Source organism: Staurois parvus, unplaced genomic scaffold, assembly GCF_062004578.1.
Source record: "Staurois parvus isolate SC_StPar_1 unplaced genomic scaffold, SC_StPar_1.0 ptg001058l, whole genome shotgun sequence".
Taxonomy (NCBI): Eukaryota; Metazoa; Chordata; class Amphibia; order Anura; family Ranidae; genus Staurois; species Staurois parvus.
Genome location: NW_028318854.1, coordinates 285,997 through 306,385, shown reverse-complemented (window position 1 = coordinate 306,385; position 20,389 = coordinate 285,997). Strand labels below are relative to the sequence as shown.

General features: G+C 41.7%; 1 protein-coding gene across 4 annotated transcripts in view; it reads right to left on the bottom strand.

Annotated features, from left to right (window-relative positions):
- Positions 1-20,389, bottom strand: part of RYR1 (ryanodine receptor 1) — a 255,817-nt gene that overhangs the window by 101,488 nt on the left and 133,940 nt on the right. For all 4 annotated transcript variants that reach the window (XM_089658190.1, XM_089658192.1, XM_089658191.1 and 1 more), the window contains exons 33-46: positions 20,014-20,100; positions 19,683-19,909; positions 17,837-18,716; positions 17,016-17,216; positions 15,398-15,506; positions 7,506-7,658; positions 5,364-5,637; positions 4,366-4,480; positions 3,732-3,864; positions 3,548-3,642; positions 2,789-2,924; positions 2,475-2,661; positions 1,360-1,471; positions 155-275 (exon numbers count right to left, since the gene is read on the bottom strand). In XM_089658190.1, coding sequence (XP_089514316.1) covers positions 155-275; positions 1,360-1,471; positions 2,475-2,661; positions 2,789-2,924; positions 3,548-3,642; positions 3,732-3,864; positions 4,366-4,480; positions 5,364-5,637; positions 7,506-7,658; positions 15,398-15,506; positions 17,016-17,216; positions 17,837-18,716; positions 19,683-19,909; positions 20,014-20,100 — 2,830 coding nt within the window. The remainder of the gene's footprint in view (positions 1-154; positions 276-1,359; positions 1,472-2,474; positions 2,662-2,788; positions 2,925-3,547; positions 3,643-3,731; positions 3,865-4,365; positions 4,481-5,363; positions 5,638-7,505; positions 7,659-15,397; positions 15,507-17,015; positions 17,217-17,836; positions 18,717-19,682; positions 19,910-20,013; positions 20,101-20,389) is intronic.

Below are 20,389 nucleotides of genomic sequence, written 5' to 3'. Positions count from 1 at the left end.
ATGTAAAACTCAAGACAGCCAGCAGAACTCTTATTGAAGTCTTTAATGGATTCAAGAACTTTAGTCTCTTGCCCATGCAAGACTTTGATGCAGATTTTATTATGGTTAGCAATTAAGAAAAATGTTCTGTGATTGCAGTGACTGCACCTCTTACCCTTTCCAAATGCTGGTATCTGAAGAGGAAGACTAATAACTCCCACCAAATCTTCAAGAGGCACCAAAGATCGCAGGATGGCTCTTATCCTCAGAGCTTCTCCTTTGCCAGCTTGGATCAGCTGAAAAATACAATAGCACAGAGGACAGTTCGATAAAGTAATGGGACAAGAACTCTGATGGCTGAAAAGCTAATACAGAACATTGTGCAGTACTCACCTGGCAGTGGCAGGGGTACAGAGCAGGTTAAACTAATTTTCTTGAATGTAATTTCAAAGAAGTGAGGGAAAGAGTAGATAAACTGCTCTAGGTTAAAGGTTTGTGGATACAGATACTGTTTTTTCTTTTTTTTTTCTTTTAAATAAGTGTTTATTCAAGAAATTTTGCAAAGTACAATGATACAAACATTATCAAACAAGTGTCAAAAGATGGATGCATCTTCAAATATGGTCAGGGGCCAGGCTGTCTCAGTCAAGTTAATAACAGACAAAAGGAAGCAATTCTGACAGGCTGGCCCTGCCAAATAAAACAGTAGCTTACCAAGGGTTCTCAACAATTGCGATTATCCAGTTACAATGGACAGAATAAAGTCAAGACTGTGGAAGAGCATCAGATTCTGTTTTTTTTTTTCTACTCAGCCTATATGTTGCTCAAGATTTGCTGTCCATCTATATTGCTAGCACTTCTTCCATGTACTGAAATTAACCCTAGACGCTGAACATATTGTGCACTGATTGTCAAATGGTAAACACAACACAGAAAGTAGGAAGGACTCCTACATATAATCAAGCCTTAAATTGGTGACCCTACAGTCAAATAATGACCATACAGTAGATCCACTGGTCTGTGGACTTGTCCCTGTTCTAAAAATCACCCTTGCATTGTAGAAACTATTTTTCACTGATATGGGCCCAATCTTGGCCCCATTATCCACTGTCTATCCTTCCATTTAAATCACTTTGCCACAGCTCAAACATGGATCAGCTGCAAATCAGCTGTCTCACACAGCCATGGTGAACAAAGAGAAGGAAAAACAGTAGCCAGCAGGTTAAAATCACTGAAATATATACAACTGACTTGGTGGATATTAATTTTCCCCCTTTAAAAACTGGTAATTCATTTTAAATATTGCAGACAAGCAGGTAAAGAAATAGACTAGAAAACATAAGGAGATGGAAAAAAGGGAAAAGGTCTCCTCTCACTTACATGCATCTCTGGAGCACAGCGGCCCAGAAGGTCAATGAGAGCCGCATAGAAAGACATGATGGCATTACCAAGGTGTAACCGATTCTCTTCATGTGGTTCCTCCCCACCATACCTAGCAAATAAAACATGAGAGATTAACAGACATACAATAAAAAATATTGTTAAATTCTAATTCCTAACTGTAGTAATCCTGTCAGGGCTGGGTTCCTGCTACTTAACGAGCAGCTCTTTTATTTCAGTGCTCAGAAGCTGCTTAGCTGTTGGTTAACTACCAGCCACTCATTGTCTCGACAGTGACTCAACTGGATACCATTACCTGCCTCATTAGTCCAGCCTACAGCCAACCCTTTTTGCTTTTTTAGCAACTAATTTCTTCCTTGCCCATGTGTGGCCTATGTGTTCCTGCCTGTGTTCCTGTTTACAGCTCGGTCTGGCTGACTTCTCCTCCGATTCCTGTTCCCGATTTTTGCTCCTGACTATGCTGATTTCTGGTTTTCTGACCCTGGCTTGTCTGATTACCAACTCTGGCATCCAAACCCTGGCTTCTGTTTTTGAATATGTTCCTGAACTGTGTTATTTTTGCTATTTCAATAAAGGTGTGATTTTAGCTGCACTTTCTGTCTGCACCTGGTTTATGGTTACTGACAAATCCAATGCTAACCAGAAGAACACACTACACTGAAGTGAATAATAAGCACTTAACAGTAAGAACAATTTACTGAGTAGGACTGAAAGTATTAAAACCAGAACAAACAAAATGAAAGTAAATAAAAAGTGAAATAATCAAATGAAACAACTGATGTAAACAGAATAAAACACAGAATTAGACATTATAATACTGTATGTACAGTAAGGGAAGAAAAACACAGTATATGGCAGTGTAAGTACTTTTCTAAGTACACAAATCTTTTAAAAGGAAGCAGGAAGTATATCATGGTCTGCATATGTAACTAATATGAATACCAATAAACTGTTCACTTTTATGTGTATACCTAAACAATTCAGGATATGATTTGTTCACTTTATGACCATAAAGTGAGTAAATAGAGACAAGTATGAATGAAGCTGGAGGTAAATATTCTACATATACTGTATTAACAATAATTGTAACTCACAGCTCCCTACGGCGGTCCTTCTTGACAGTGGGTCCGTCCCTCGCAGGGTCCTCAGAGATCTTGATAGCATCTTCAATGGCACCCAACAGACCATTACCACCCTCACCTCTAAGGGCAGGACCAAAACACTCTGGACGTCGGATCAGAAGACGTACCACCACATTGGCATTCTCCTCTACGCTCTCGCCTGTGATCAAACACAGACAGTGACACACGTGCAATGAGCACTGCAAACTCTTTTCATGCTGTCGTTTAAAATAAAGTTAATTTTGAAGGGGGTTGTTGACACTGAAAAAATCCTTTTTCTCACTCACCATTCACAAAGACAGCAAATCGAAGGAAATCTAGATACCTCTCTCCTCCACCAGGGTTCCAACCAATGTCTGGATATCCTTTGGCAAGCAGCATGGGACAACTCTGCAAGCCACATCCAGCCGAATAGGACACAACCTACACAAAGGAAATTTCAGTTCCTCAAAGAACAGATGTAGTGCTGAAGAACACAGTTGAAAGGACATGGGTAGGGCAGGAAGGTATTACACTGCTTTTCAATTATAATGGGTTTAGAGAATTTTGGAAGAGCTTTTCTCCATAAAGCCCTGTCCACCTGCACTGTCTAAGTGCCACTCCTTTTACATACAGCTTTTGTAAGAGATTAGGTTGTTGAAGAGTTTAGTGAAACTGACAGTGATGTTCTAAGATGCTATATACCAGCTCAGTCTAATGTTCCTACAACCTGTCTAGCTGTGCTGCCATAGTAATAGGCAAACAGGCACACCAGGCTCAAGTACTTCTGGACCTTAATTACTGAAGGCACCAAGAATCACACCATCCTTTCCTTCATTCCAGCAAAGCAAAGGGACTAAACCCATTACTGCACTGAAATGCAACATCAAGAAATAGGTCTCATATCCCTGGCATGTTCAGAGTCTAGGAAAGAACGAAAGATGTATCAACAGTCATTTTCTCAGAAAGACATCTGAAGGTCTATGACCCAAAGGAAAAGGGAATGGTTTGTTGATATGGACAACAAAAGATAATACTTTTTCCTATGTGCTGTGAAACCACATTACCTTCTCCAGGTCCTGCTCTTGTAGAGCTAGAGCCAGCTCATTGTTGTCAATCACTGAAGCAGCAGCCACATCAAGTGGAGTGGAGCCTCTCATTCCTGCAACAGCAAGTACACAATGAAAGCCACTGGTCTTCACTTATTATTGTTAGTGCTAACAAAACATTCAGTTACTGAAATAAACTCACCCAAACCAATACCACTGTTTTCAAGCAAGTAGCCAAGATGGTCAAACATGGCTCTTTGATTCTGCCGACTGATTCTACAGAAGTAGCATAGGAATCGACAGCAGTTGGTCACCATTTTGGGGAAGCGGATTTCCTTAAATAAAATAATTGAACATGTGAGGTTAGTAATTGCTGAAAACTGAACTTGATGAAGAATGCAACAATTAGGGCTTAACTTAATAACACGGGGCAAATACCAGTTGTGACTAATAGCTACTGATATGCTGTAGTCCAGACTATACTAAATAGTTATCGGGTATCTCTTCAGCACATAATTATCAACTGCACTTTGTCGTTAAATCCTTTCCAATAATACCACTTTGCAAGTATAGTCCACTCAGCACATTCTGGGTCAGCCCAGGGCCTTTCCCAGTTAGACAGGTCTGGTACAACTCACAAGACAGACCTTTTTGAACATCTATATATGTAATAAGAAAACCATTTAAACTGGAGCTTCTCAGCTGTAAGAAACAATAGCTGTACTCTAGGATGCTCCTGATTTGTTGAACTTGCACTCTAACTATGCCCTAGATGGATCTTTTACTCAAGTAGGCCAAGTCCCATCTCAATTTTAATGTTCTGACCCTACAATTACCTTGGATTCACCTCCACCGAGCACATTCACCATGACTTCCATTACAGTCTCATGCATTCCCAAAGCTCGCATCAGATTGGGATGCTGGTAAAAGACCTTGTTGTTCATGATGTTTCTAGATAACAGAAAAAATTAAGAGTGTCAGCTGGTTTCTTAAAACACACATTTAAGCTATTAAAAAAACCAGGAAATAAAGTACAAAAATTTCAATGCAACTTTAAAAGCATATACAGAATCCTACAGAGTGACACTTAAAAGTCATATAAGTAAATGTCTTCACTCTAAGCACACGTGATGGTGACAACTCTTCCTTAAAGGCTCCAGCACTACTATCAATAAACACATTGAGCTAATTGTGCTAATAAAGCTAAAATCAGAATGCACTGTCGGAAGCTGTCTGTTTTGTATGTAGTGCTACAACAGTCAGGGCTGGATTTACCATTAGGCACAGTACGCCAATGACCATCGACCACAAATGCAAAGAGACAACTTTTTCCTGAACAGTTATCAGGCGCACATTTTTCCATCATCTCCATACAATCATCCCACATAAGATATTTGAAATTGCAATTTTTTCTTGGTTTGGGTGGGTAGGGATAGGTGCTTACAGGCTCCAGTGATAGAAATTGGGCCCTGAAAAGAGTACCCTATTACCCAGAAATAAAATGTGCAGAAAAACAGGAATTGACTACATTTCTGGATGTTGTAGTATCGATAGCTCAGCTCAACTGTTGTATTACCCAGCCTTAGGTGAGAAAATAATAATAACAAAGTAAGCAGTAATTGCACATGTTGCATGGTTTTCTTGTCTTTGCAATGGACCTGTGTCATGAGTCTCTTATGGTAAAGCCAGTCCCAGAAATATAAGGAGAAGTATATAAGGAGAATTTTAAAAAATTCAAATTGAATCACTATTTCAAAGAGTTAATCACCACCACCTTTTATAATCAAGTTTTTTTTTTATATAAAACACAGCATAAAGTTGCATCAATACTGACCCGATACTCTGGATCATCAAGTTCTCCTCCTCAGGTCCCATCTGCACAATGAGCAGTGAGCGAATCTGCCCAAGGCTCTCCAGGAGGTTCATGGTGTCCTCCACGGATACAGCATTGATAGTATAGGCTTTGGGCATTGCTCTGATAAGTTCCCCTAGTCCATCATACTGACGGTGCAGCAGACTGAACATCACCCGGACCAGCTCAGGGCTCTGGATGAAAGACTCCTGGGCCCAGTGCACCATGGTGTGAGAGATCAGCTCTTGCAATGTGGCTGTGAGAAGAGGAACAGAATATACATTACCATGGAGATGTTTATTTAAATAGTGGAGGTAACATACTGAGAACATTGTATACGTCAGAAGATGTCTTCCATCCATGAATATTAACACTTCAAGACAATTTAATCATAAAAATTTTTTAACCTAACTTATTTTTTCTTATGGGGTTTCCAGAAGCACAAGAACTAAAAATTAAATCATATCTAGTCACTTATGATTTACAGCATTGCAGGTATGTCAAGTAATAAAAAATGGTGTCCACATTACAGACAACCAAGATTTTTTACATGCAGGATTTTGGAGATGTGCTAGACTGACATATGATGTAGAATATGTTCCGCCCAACTGTGTATCGACAAACAAAAAAGCAGATTGTGTTAGTAGCTATTTTTTAAACATAATTACAGATTTAGAGATTTGTCTAGCTCTTTAAAATGTTAACCAAATGTCCAAATTTCAACTTGACCTGGTAATTCAGCCTTCATCCCTTTTAAAGGAAAACAACACTCTGTCCCGTCTCCTAATTGGGCTTCTACATTGTCATCCTGTCAGGCAGGATTCTGATGGAGATTACTTTCAATGCACATTATGTGCTGGCATAGCCTACTGTTGAAACTATCAGACAACACACTCTAAGAAATACCAAGCAGCCATCACTGATATGAGTGCATGCAGACAGGACATGGTTGCAAAGACACTGAAGGGGAATGACAGTACTGAGATACAACAAAGGATGAATAAAAAGACAAAAATAATAATTTTATCTAAAAACTTAGTGATTGTTTGTGTAGCACCCCAAAAGAGCTGCTTGGTAATCTGGGTTCTCTATTCTACACCTTGACTCTCAGAACAACCTCAGCCCCCTGACACACTTTGTTGAATGAAAGTCACTACAGGCACTTATAAGAACACAGGTATAGATACCTTCAATTTGGCTGTGAACTAGAATCAGGAAATAGACAAAAAAAGGTTTAGTGGTAAATGGACTCAATGTACCGGAACGAGTTACAATAAATGGTGGTTTGCTCATAAATGAGCATAAACAAGGTAGGTTCAGACACAATCTGAGTTCTGTACCACTAACTCTTCAGCCGGCTAGCATTGGAGCCCAGTTGTGTTGTTGATGTATATGGGAAAACTCCCAGTTAAGTCTGCAAGTAGAAAAAAAGGCTACTAGATGGCTGTTCCTAAAGGGCTCAATCTAGAGAGCAGCAGATACTAAATCCCCACAGCAGCAGCTCACAAATTCCAGCAATATTGCAGCTCACTATTTGGTCACACACAGCGATTAGTCCTCTCTCTGCTCTACACCCAGGTTACTCTGTCAGCACCCCCTAGATCAGCACTCCTGATCAGGCCACTGATATGCAGCAGTGATGGAAAATGCAGCTCTTTCCCCTCCTCTTGGCAATCTCCTTTGGGGAACATAGTTCAAAAGCTCGATTACACAGTATAGTCTCTCCACAGGACTACAGTTCCACAGTGCAATGTTGCCTGACTTCAGCTATTTAACTTTTCCTGCTCAGCTGCTCTCTCCTCTTGCTGACGTAGCTGTTAACCACAGAACCACAGAGCAGCAGCTACAGAGAGCAACTGCAATGTTTCTCTCACTCTCATTCTTAACTAAGCACCTGGCTACATTTGTGCTCCAAAATGATTTAGCAAACTGAATGTCATTCAGTTTAAGTTTACGAATACTTTACAGAAGAATGGAGTCCATGGGTGCAATGAAGAAAATGGGAGGTTTATTAAAGAAGACACTTTCCATGTGCTTTAACTACAAGTGGTGGGCTGCTACACCAAACAAGGCAGATAAGCCAGTTGAAGCCCTATAGACCAAGCACCAACTGTAAAGACTTACTAGGTTTAGGTTCCTCCTCCTCCTCTTCTGGCTCAGGTTCTGGTTCCTCCTTCTTGCCACGTAGATTTTTTATTTTCTCTACTAAACTCATGAGGCGTCTGGCCAGGCTGGTGTCTTCATGTTCTTCCTCCTCTTCTCCCTCTATGTGAACCCCTAAGGGAAGCAGATTTGAAAGAGTAACCCTGAAGCTCCTAGTATTGCTCTAAGAACTACAGAGTATAAACATTTTGGTTAAACTTTTTTTGCATTCAAAAACATACTGAATACAGCGGAAAAGAAATCACACTTCAGAAGCTGTCCAATACTCAAAATGGCATAGGGGGAAGCGTGTCCAAGATGGCGCTGAATGACGTCTGATTCAGAAGCTCCAATGGCCACTGCATGAATCCTTTTAACGGTGCAGATATTCCCTTCGTGGGCTATCCTTGCCTCTATTGCAGCAGAGTGCCATGGTCCTGGTAAAAGAGAAAACCATGACCACGGCCCACCGAAATACTGCATCTGGTGCAGCCTCCACTTCACCAGAAGTCCCACGGACAGCCACCATTTTCTCCAGCATGGCCACGCAGACGGACCCTCAGCCCTCCTCCCACCCCACTCCTGTGGACTGCGCGGCCCTCATGGCAGCTATTATGACCTGTCAGACAGCAGGTCCAGGTGATTATGTCCAGACAGGCATTGGGCTCATCTGGAGGGACCTGGATTCCTTCTGTGAATGCATCGCTACAGTGAAGCCATGGGTCTTGGATGTGGAGGACCGCCAGAGAGACCATGAAGCTGACCTCCACACACTTAAGATTAAGGTGCACCATCTCAAAGCCCATGCAGAGGACATGGAGAACAGGAACCGGCGGAATAACCTGCGCATCATGGGTTTTCCCAAGGGTGCCAGCCCACTAGGTTCACTGAACAGTTGCTCACTCAGCTTCTGTCAGGAGCTTGTTTCTCCTCCTTTTTCTCCATGACCATCGTATGCCACCTTGTTTACTCTCCTTTGGGAGAAAAGTTTGAGAGTTTATTTTCATGATTTTTAGGGCGGTTGCTATGCCCGTTTAACTTGTTCTTAGGAACAGTAGGTAGTTCTACCTTTATTGTGTACTGTGTGCAGTGTATCTTGTTAAATGGGTGATCACCCAAGTCTGTTATTTCCCCACTTTCTGCCATGGTGGTATGTAATATTATCTCTTGGAATACCAGGGGCTTAAATGCACCAGTTAATTGTTCCTTGGTTTTCCAATTCCTTAAAAAATATCATCCACACATATGTATTCTCCAAGAGACTCATTTGGTGGGCAGTAAAGTCCTCAGCCTTAAGAAACCCTGTGTCGAACATCACTGCTATTCCACCTATTCAAATTACTCTAGGAGTGTCAGCATCTTAGTCCACAAATCACTCCCTTTTAGGTTGCTAGACTTGGTACTGGACCTGGATGGTCGCTACATTATCTTGCATGCCTATATTTACAATATGGAGGTGGTGCTTGTGGGGCTGTATTTGCCTCCTCTGGCTTCTACTTGGTCCCTTGATGTAATTACTGCTAAACTGGCTAAGTATCAGGTGAAGAACGTTCTCCTGTTGGGAGATTTTAATATGGATGGAAAGACTCCACACTGATGGTTCAACCCTGATCTATCTAGTTTTAGCAGGGGCTGCTGCTCTCCCCCAGATCCATGATGTCTCCTTTCTCCCTCAAGGCATAACTGATCATGTCCCTCTCTTGCTCCAACTGGCCCCCTCCGTGGCTCCCCCAGATCGTCCCTGAAGGTTATCCCGTTTTTGAACTCTAAAGTAGATATGGCCTACCGCCCCCATCTGGTGGAATTCTAGGTTTATAATGTGGGCTCTGCACCTCCGGGCATGGTCTGCGATGCCTTTAAGGCTGTCACGCAGGGCACCTATAAAACTATGGTAAATCAGGTATGCCGTGCTTCTCAGGCTGCCCTTGACAGGGTGGAACGTGAGACCACGTGTCTGGAGCGGGTCTATGCCCAATCCCAGGATGCTCGGGCTTATCATTCCTGGCAGGGGGCCCTCAATGACATTATGTCTTCTACTAAAAAAGCGATGCTACATCAGTCTCAGCATATCTTTGAGCATGGGGAAAGGAATGGTAAAATGCTTGCATGGTTAGCTAGAGAACAGCTTGGCCCTACCACTATTGCTTGGAACTCAGTTTTGATTAATGAATGCTTTGCATTCTACTATGGCTGTCTTTATAGTTCCAGGGTGGCTTACATGACAACTGAACTAGAAGCCTATTTAGCTATGGTGGACCTCACTAGAATGACCCCCACATACCGCACCAAACTAGATAGCCCAATCACGTTTAAGGAAGTCCAACAAGCCTTGTTACATAGTTAGTCTGGCTGAAAAAAAGACAAAAGTCCATCCAGTTCAACCATAAAAAAAAAAAAGTTATAATCCAATACTCATAGTTGATCCAGAGGAAGGAAAAAAAACCCAGCAAAGCATGATCCAATTTGCTCCTGCAGGGGAAACAAATCCCTTCCTGATCCCCCAAGAGGAAATTGGATATTCTCTGGATCCACTTTACTTTTAAATGTTAGTATCCAGTTATTTTACGTGTATCTAGGAAAGAATCTAGGCCTTTTTTAAAGCAATCCACTGAGCTGGCCTGAACTCTTGAGGGAGTCTATTCCACATTTTCACAGCTCTTACAGTGAAGAAACCTTTCCGTATTTGGAGATTACATCTCTTTTCCTCCAGACGTAAAGAGTGCCCCCTTGTCCTCTGTGATGACCTCAGGGAAAAGAACTCTACACCGAGTTCACTATATGAACCACTGATGTATTTATAAATGTTGATCATATCCCCCTTAATCTCCTCTTCTCAAGAGAGAATAAATTCAGTTCCTCCAATCTTTCTTCATAACTGAGCTCCTCCATGCGTCTTATCAGTTTGGTTGCCCTTCTCTGCACATTCTCCAGTTCCCCAATGTTCTTTTTGTGAATTGGCAACCAAAACTGAACTGCGTATTCCAAATGAGGTATTACTAATGATTTGTACCGGGGTAATGTGATATCTCTCTCTCTGGAGTCTAAACCTCTTTTAATACAAGAGAGGCTTTTGCTTTTCTGGACAAGTTTAGGCCTCCCCATCTGCTAGGATTTACACTAATAAAAACCTGTCTTCCTTCTTCACTCTTCACCAGGGTACACACCAGGGCTGTCCCCTGTCCCCCAGGCGTTTTGCCCTGGCCACGGGACCTTTGGCGGCAATCCTGCGGGCTGCCTCAGAGGTTAGAGGCATATGGGTATGCTCCATCGCTGAAAAAATGGCATTATATGCGGATGACACACTTTTGTTTTTAAAAGATGCTTACTCCTCATTGCAATCCGCCTTGCGGCTGGTTGACGAATTTGGTACCTTCTCTGGTATAGGGATCCACTGGGATAAATCCATTCTCTTCCCTCTTGGGAATTGGTCTGCCCCGCTTGTTACTATCACCCACGGCGGCTAAATATCTCTTGCATAAGCAGCTCTCTTTCATCCTACTTGGACTTTAATTTATTACCCTTGCTTCGATCCTTGTCCCAGAGGTGCACCACCTGGAATGATTTACTTACCTAAGTTTTTATATTGTTTTAGGAATATGCCTGTCTGCATACCCAGATACTTTTTTAATAAGCTGGATGGTATTGTGGGTTTATTTATTTGGGCTGACCAGACTCCCTGGCTCGCTAAGTCCATGCTGAAACTACAACTTTTACAAGGGGGACTTTCCCTGCCTGACTTCCATCTATATTATTGGTCAGCGGTGTTGGTTATGGTGAGATGGTGGTTCTCACAGCCAAACGACGGTTACATTGGAGGTGGCCATCGTTGGTTCTTATGCTATTCTCAGTAACTTAGTCTTTCAGTACATGCGGGCCCCTTCTGCTCTTACTTGTCTGATGAGAAACACCATCGCGGTGTAGGAGCGGGCACCTAGCTATGTTGCCTGATCCCCACCTGTGGGCTACTCGAGGAATAGTGGAACTCAAACACCTCCTGTCTAATGGCAAGCTGTGCAGTTTTGCGGAACGTAAAACTGAATTTCACCTGCCTAATTGGATGCTCTTTCGCTACCTGCAACTTAGACACGCGATATATACAAAATTCCCAACTGAAGTTGCTCTTGAGTCTGATCCTCTGGAGCGTCTCCTGACCTCTAGGGCAATGGTGAGGCCTCTGTCCTTGACCTACCTTTGCCTTTCGGTGGCTCATTCGCTGAGACTGACTAAGCTGTTCACTAAGTGGCAAGCAAACATACCTGATTTAACAGAGGAAGACTGGGATGTGTGTACTACTCATTATGTTACTAACATGATCTTGGCCAAGGATAGGTTTATTCAAGTTAAATTTCTCCACAGAGCCTACTTCACTCCTGTTTGCTTGGCCAGTATATACACCTCAATTAGTCCTCTTTGCTTGGCCAGTATATACACCTCAATTAGTCCTCTAAGTACCAGTTGTCAGCAGGCTGAGGGGAACTTCTTTCACATGGTTTGGTCCTGCCCTAAACTTGGGAATTTTTGGATTTCTGTCCTGAATGTGATTAATGTTACTTCTGACCTTGATAGAGAGAAAACAGGTGGCGCACACACCTAGTGCATTATCCTAGGTTTATTGTAAGGAGTGAAAGAATAATAAAAACATACTCACAGACGAAGCATGTATCTAAAAAGCATAGAAAAATGAAAATGGCCACAACGGCAGGAAAGGTGTTCTCACTGTCAGTGCGGTCAAATGGCTGACGCATTTCGGGGACAATTCCCTTTCCTCAGAGCTGATGACCAGCCTCTGATGCAGATGTGTGATGAATGGAAAGTAGGAGCCTTGCTGTTGATGCCTCAGCTCTGAGGAAAGGGATTTGTCCCCGAAACGTGTCAGCCATTTGACCGCACTGACAGTGAGAACACCTTGCCTGCTGTTGTGGCCATTGTCATTTTTCTATGCTTTTTAGATACATACTTCGTCTGTGAGTATGTTTTTATTATTCTTTCACTCCTTACAATAAACCTTGGATAATGCACTAGGTGTGTGCGCCACCTGTTTTCTCTCTATCCAGTGGCTGATTTCCCTGTCTGAGGAGGGCTGCACCCCTGAAGCATTTCCTTTGGTTGTCGCTGTCCTGGTACCCTTGGCTTCCCTTTTGGCTGTGCATATCCTGAGGCGCTGGAGAGTACATACGATTTACTTCTGACCTTGCCCTGCTATGTCAAACTATTTGTATTCTTTGCCTCCTTCTATGCCAGGAGGGAAATTCTCCTTAAGTGGAAATGCCCTATGCCTCCAACTATTGACTCTTGGCGTGCAACTTTTAACATGGTGTTACCTCTGTATAAATTTTCCTACGCTAGTCGTAATTGCTCTAGGAAATTCAATAAGATCTAGATGGCCTGGATAGGTTCCTTGGGAGTTGACTTAGACACTGACTGAGTTCCAGATACCTACACTACTATTCTCCTCTCTATAGCACCTTTAGGCCCCCACCCCCCGCCCCTCTTTTTTCGTTGTCCTCTTCTTCTTCCCCACTCTGCGGTTCCCATCTTCTTCCTCTTTGTCCTTCATTCTTCCTATGCCCTCCCTTCATCTTCTATTCCAACTGTAGCTCCCCAATTTATGCTGTGACTTTGGGAAATACATATTTAACATTTGTACTTTTCTACCTTAAATTACTTTTACCGATGTGCCTTTCCTCTGTAATGCCCGACAAGTTCACTGTATGGATAATTTAATTGGTTGCCATCTGTGAACTGCATAATTGTATTGTATTTTTTTTGTATTATACTCAAAATAGCAGCACAGCTGCTAAGTGCTTATCCCTTTCACACTGAAACTCTTCCACATTCTCATACTAAATATAAACATTATACTATACATTAGACATACAGTTAGGTCCACATATATTTGGACACAGGCACAATTTTATTTTATTTTCAAGTATTTAACAAAACACATTCAAGCTGTAGTTATATAATGGATATGGGCTAAAAGTGCACACTCTCAGGTTTAATTTGAAGGTATGTACATCCAAATTGGAGGAAGGGTTTAGGAATTACAGCTCTTAAGAATAGCCATCCCCCCTTTTTCAAGGGACCAAAAGTAATTGGACTATTGAATCAAAAGCTGTTTTATGGCCAGGTGTGGGCTACTGCTTCATTATTGCTTCATCAATTAAGCAGGTAAAAGGTCTAGAGTTGATTCTAAGTGTGGTATTTGCATTTGGAATCTATTGCTGTGAACCTACACCATGCATTCAAAGGAGCTGTCCATGCAAGTGAAACAGGCCATTGTAAGGCTTCAAAAACAAAACAAATCCATCAGAGAGATAGCAGCAACATTAGGAGTGGCCAAATCAACAGTCTGGTATATTCTGAGGAAAGAAGAGTGCACTGATGAGCTCAGCAACATAAAAAGACATGGACATCCACAGAAGACAGCAGTGGTGGATGATCGCAGGATCCTCTCTATGGTAAAGAAAAACTAATTCACAACATCCAGACAACTGAAGGACACTCTCCAGGAGGTGGGTGTATCATTGTCAAAGTCTACAATCAAGAGAAGACTTCACGAGGGCAAATACAGAGGGTTCACCACAAGGTGCAAACCATCCATAAGCCTGAAGAATAGAAAGCCAGATTAGACTTTGTCAAAAAACTTCTAAAAAAGCCAGACCAGTTCTGGAAAAGCATTCTTTGGACGGATGAAACTAAGATTAATCTGTACCAGAATGACAGGAAGAAAAAAGTGTGGAGAAGGTTTGGAACAGCTCATGATGCAAAGCACACAACATCATCCGTAAAACATGGTGGAGACAGTGTGAAGGCATCGGCATGCATGGCTTCCAGTGGCGCTGGGTCACTGGTATTTATTGATGATGTGACAGAAGACAGAAGCAGCTGGATGAATTCTGCAGTGTTTAGAGATATACTGTCAGCCCAGATTCAGACAAATGCAGCAAAGTTGATTGGACGGTGCTTCACAGTACAGATGGACAATATCCAAAACACACTGCAAAAGCAACCCAGGAGCTTTTGAAGGAAAAGAAGTGGGATATTCTGCAATGGCCAAGTCAATCACCCGATCTCAACCCAATTGAGCATACATTTCATATGCTGAAGGCAAAACTAAAGGCAGAAAGAAATGAGGACAGCTGCAGTTAGAGGCTGGCAAAGCATCAGACAGGAGGAAACCCAGTCTTTGGTAATGTCCATGGGTTCCAGATGTCAGGCAGTCATTGCCAGTAAAGGATTCTCAACAAAATATTAAACACAAACATTTTATTTATGATTATATTCATTTGCCCAATTACATTTGAACCCCTAAAAATGGAGGGACTGTGTATAAAAATTGTTGCAGTTCCTAATATTTGTTCTTGAGATTTATGTTCAACCCCTTGAATTAAAGCTGAAACTCTGCACTTCAAAGTCATTTGGATTGTTTCATTTTAATTTATTCTGGTGGACATACAGAGCCAAAAGTATGAAAATTGTGCCTGTGTCCAAATATATATGGACCTAACTGTACATGTTTTGCACCACAGGAACTTACTTCAGCTCGTCTGAGGCAAACACTGACCTTAATGGCTCAATACTGTTTGAAAATTGCTGCAGTAAATGTGTCCACACCATATACGTAAATAAGTCACATAAGTTTTAATGAGCAAAGGCTCATATTTCTAAACATGTATATAAAAACACATCACCAAACACACATTAAATACTACTTAAACGTATTATTGGAAAGGCTGCAGGTATTTTTGAAAGCCCTAAACTGGGCCTAAGAGCAAATGCTATTTGGCTGAGCTATGCTCTTTCCTCTGCAAGAGGCAACTGTATTCAATTTGAAGAGCTACAGGAGAAACAATAGTCCAGGACTCTCTTACCGCAGTGGGTCAGTAGATCAGTGTGAAACTCAGTGAGCTCATCCCGGATTTCTTCTGGCACAGGACAATCCTCCTCAGGAATATTCTTGAAATTCACTAACATGTTAATCTGAAAAGGACATCAGATGCCATGTGAATGGCTGTGCTGCACGGCTAATATTTTTTAGGAAGGAGTCAAAATTACACAGAATTATCACAAAATAAAGCTATTTAGCATGTAGGCAGGTGCAGTCTACAGTCTCCAGTGCAGGTGGCCCTTCATCATAGCGGCAATGCAGCTGGAGGAAGTCGGGAGAAACTGGGTTTCCCTGATGCTTTCTCCAGTCCCCTGGAGCAGTGATCCGGTTGGATATGCTGGATACAGGTGACCATGGAGGCCATCTTTTGTCTTCTGAAGTCCCTGCCCTGGGTTTTGGCTAGTGTAGGGACAATGCTAGTGTAGGGACAATGCTAGTGTAGGGACATTATACTTGTCTGTCAGAGACAGCAATAGCGGTAAGGAGAGGTTTCAATGGAATATGGAGAGAGCAGAGCCTATGTCTCCTCTTCAGGAAACTCCCCTTTGGGTTGGACCAGCCAGGCCACACTCCACTCCTCATAACAGGCGCTGCCTGCAGCTCGAATCTATATATCGCTGACTCTGAACTGTTGTAAGTGCCCCAGTCAGGTGAGCTTCCCTTCCAGGCCTGTATGTATTGTTTGACAAATTCTGTAGTACAGTACATTGCTGTTTGCCAAACCTGCTGCACCTACCCAACAAGTAAATTCTTATTTTTTATCATTTGCACACATGTGAATCATTGGGCTCACATTTTGCTAGGCATTCTGGCCTTAAAACATTGTAATTCAATGAAGTGAGGAAGAACTAGGGATCCGTAGTCTGTGTCCACACAGAGGAAAGATGGAGTTAGTTTCCCTAGCACCTTAACATATACGGCCTGTCCTTTTTGAGTTTCTTTCTCCTCATTACAGTAGTACTTTGGTGAAATGCAGAATAAAAACGTTCTGTTCTGTCAGTGTCCAATGTGTAAAACCTATGGTAAAGTTGTTAGCATCAACTCACATATCTGTTTTGCTCTTCACCTTAGATAAAGCTGTGTCAAATATGTGTTAACCCAAAACTGATCTAGGAATCTGGAAACACTAGTTTCTCATTTATTTTACAGAGTCTAGACTCTACTTCCTGGCTTATCTGAAATACACTCCTGCTTCAGTAAGGAGAATCTACTTCATTATCCATGGCCTCATGCACACTGGACATTTTTTCAGCTGCTCCTAGGAACATTTGGCATTTTTTTTCTGCCTCTAAACCCCCTGAATGTTAGCCTGTGTGTCCATGCACACATAGACGTTTAGAGGAGTTTAGTGGCAGGAGAGTTTAGAGGCAGAAAACAAAAACTCCACTTAATAAAAATGGCATACCATATATACTGTATGCTAGGGAAGCCATTTTGAAATTAAATGTTTTTAAAAATGACCCTACCAATTTAACAATGCTTTAATCAATAATTTTCTAAAACGGTCTTCCTAAAATTATAGTAACCATGTCATCCCAGATGAAGGAGGTTCTGTAACCAGATATGAATATCTGATTAGTATAAATGCTGGGAAGAATCACCTGTTCTTGTGGAGGAGAACGGAATTCTCTGGTTCGCCGCGCTGTCTCTGCTGCAGACATTGTGAATGCTTGCATTAGTTCTTTGTAACGCTGTCTCTGATTGGTTTGCAAGCTGTCCATGTGACGCTCAGAGAAGGCAATGATGGCTTCAACACGATGCTGCAGTTCCCGATCACAGAAATACTGCAGCAGGTTACACATCTGTAGAAATGGAGAATAGCGACTAAAGCAGTGTTTTCCAATCTTTCATGTTATATTTACTTACTATCACAATGACTTCTGCTCCCTTAAAGTCCTGCTTATATTTGTGATATTCACAATGCAAAGCTGAGTGTTTGTGGGCTACATGTACCAATCAAAGTTCATTTGCACTTAAACAACTCTGCCTCCAAAAGCTCAGTTCAATTTCTCCTTGACTTTGTGTTTCTATACAATACTTTTCCTATTTGATATGCAGAGCCACCGCTAAGAGAGTCTGAAACAAAGAAATTGCCCTTGCTAGACAGGTCATTGGAGCCTGTAAAAGCAGACACTTGCAGATCATTGTATGTACTGGATATGGCAACCACCATTTTGTCAATAATAAATAGATCCAATCTCTATTGTCAACCACTAAAAATATCAAAGGAATTGAAATGTAGACTGAAGAATTCTGCTCTAAAGCTGCGTCTTTTCCTGTTTCTACATACACCAATACTTGTACACTTCTTGCATTTAGAGGAACACTACAGTGGCAGGACAGTGGTTCTTTTGGCCTTTATAACTAAAAGCAGCTATTCAATGGAAAACTGAATGTATAAGAAACTAATAAAGATGCCTACCTGCAATTTGACAGACTCAGGCAGCTTCATTTGCAGTAAGCCTTCCTCCAGGCTCTCCTCCTCCTCTTTGGCTTCGGCCTCTTCAGCTTCAACTCCTTTCTCTTCTTCTTCACTCTTCTCCTGTCCTTCTCCCTCTACTGCTTCCTCCTCACCTCCTTTTTCTGTAGCCTCTTTTTCTGCACTATCCTCTGCACCTTCTTCAGTCTTCTCTCCTTCTTCTGCTGGCTCCTCCTCAGAAAACACATTGGGTTCAATCATCTTTAAGATGTGTCGTACATCATCATCCTCAAAGACACCCATGATTAAGAGGGTGGAGATAAGCTTTAGAACTGGTACAAACTGGAATTCCACACTTCCTCCAACGGGATCCCTGGTGTGTTGTCCACCATCTAGCACAGATACTGTCAACATGTTTATAGCCTTGGTCTTCAGAATATCCAGTGGTATGTATGGACTGAGTTGGTAAAGTTCACTGCTAGTGCTAACAAAGCAAGTATGGGAAAAATGTAGCTCTGGTCTAAGGCATGTACTCATGCCAACGCCAGGAAGCCCGTGCTTTTTGTTTTCATTGGGGAACAGCGTGATACTCTTTGTCTGGTCAGTCATAGGAACTATAAACTCACTGTTCATGGTCATACGACCTCTCTTGGCTGACTCCAAGTGGATGCTAATAAGAAGATCATAGAAGCCACTCCGAAGAAGACCTGACAGGTGGTTACTCTCAATAGTATAAAGCAACTGAGATTCATCAACATGGCTGGTTAGGGCATGAGCCACACGATTGTTTCCTAAAGCACAGACTGAACAGTACAGTTTAAGGGTGTGATAATGGAACTTCAGCATACCCAAACGTTCTGACAATTCCAGGATATCAATACACCTACAAGGAACAAAAAAAATTACTTCAACAGTAGAGCATTTTTACTGGGGTTATTTTGTTGGTTTAAAGACTACAACTGGACTAACAAAATGAAGGCCTAATGGGGATTCAAAGCCCCAGCAACCTCAACCTTAACAGTTGTCCAATGCTACGAATTTTTCTCTTCAAAGCAGTTCAATAATAATAGCACTCTGAGAATCCACATCTTTGGGGGTTCTACTAAGTTCACTAACAAACCTACACAAGCTAGTGCCAGTCTAAGCCTAGCTTAAAGTGACTTATTTTGACATAAAAGACATAAAATGCAGCTATCTAGAGGTGTCTATAATATATAATACCTGCAGTAGCTATTCAGCCCAAAGTGCTGGCCTTTTATCACTGGTCAAAGCTTTGGCACTGTCTGGTTGGTCTAAGACTGTCCATCCTCTCTGCATCCCACACTTATCTATTGGCCATGAAAAGGCTCATCATAGGGAAGAGTCAAGAAGAATGTATGAGGGGTGGATAGGAACAAACTGATTTCCTGTCTATTATCTCAAGCACTGATGAACTTCACCATCAATGACTTCCCACTCATCGCTCACATCTTTCTGCCTCCTTTGTGACATTTCCCTCTGCTCTGTGCTACCCTTTAGCATCTGGCACTTGTTTCCCCTAATTGCCATCAACTTTCTACACATAAAACCTTTGTGATATCTGCTCAATATTCATACTTGTATGTATATACCCCTTAAAATGCTTATTCTGCTTTGGGCATACTGGTTACCCTGAAATGCAAATGTTTTGCCGTGTGTCATAATTAAAAACAGTCAGGCAAGACTGTCCTACATAACAACACCTTACAAAATGGTTACATAACGGAAACTTGCAGAGTTACTATTTGTTTTAGCAGCAATCTGATTCATGACAATTGGCAGAGAAATCTAAAATTCACAACAATGTATGTTCAGTTCAGAGCTCAGTTACCTGTTCTCTTCAGGTATATGAAGAGCCATCATCATTAGTGGATCTGTACACTCTACCATCCAGCCATGCCGGTCGCTGACCTTTGATGATTCCACAGTTAAGAAATCGTTTGGCATACGGCTCCATACCACAGGTGTCAGCATCTGGACATCTAGACGAGGTGGGCACTGCGGCACTGAGTTCTTGCTTTCACTGCGAAACATGGCAGCAGAGATGGGCATGATGTTCTGCAAATAGACAAAGTATTTACTTTGAGGCTAAGGAAAATTAAATCAGATACAAAATATATTGGTTTACAGAAAACTAATAAAAATTTAAAATTTTTTCATACCTTCAATTTTCCAAGTTCAAACTGGAACAAGGTTTGACTCAAAGGATTAACAAAGACAGCTGGAAAGAGCTTAGTGTTGGGCTCAACCTGGTAAGATAGGAAGAGGGAAGATGACAATGTGGTCATTGCTACTGGTTTTAGCACCAAGTTCTTCCACATTGTTGTACAAAGAAAGGACATGCAAGGGCTGCAACACTAACATTATACAAAATGTAGGAAACCATGTGTATGAAAATTAAAACAAAAAATAATTAAAAGAATGATTCTAAAGGTAAGGTTTTGAAAGATGCTACAATTTAGATGAAAATATAGTGATGAGAAAGAAGAATGCTTAATGTTTGTTAGTGTGTGGAAAGGGAAACCAGCAAGGCACAGC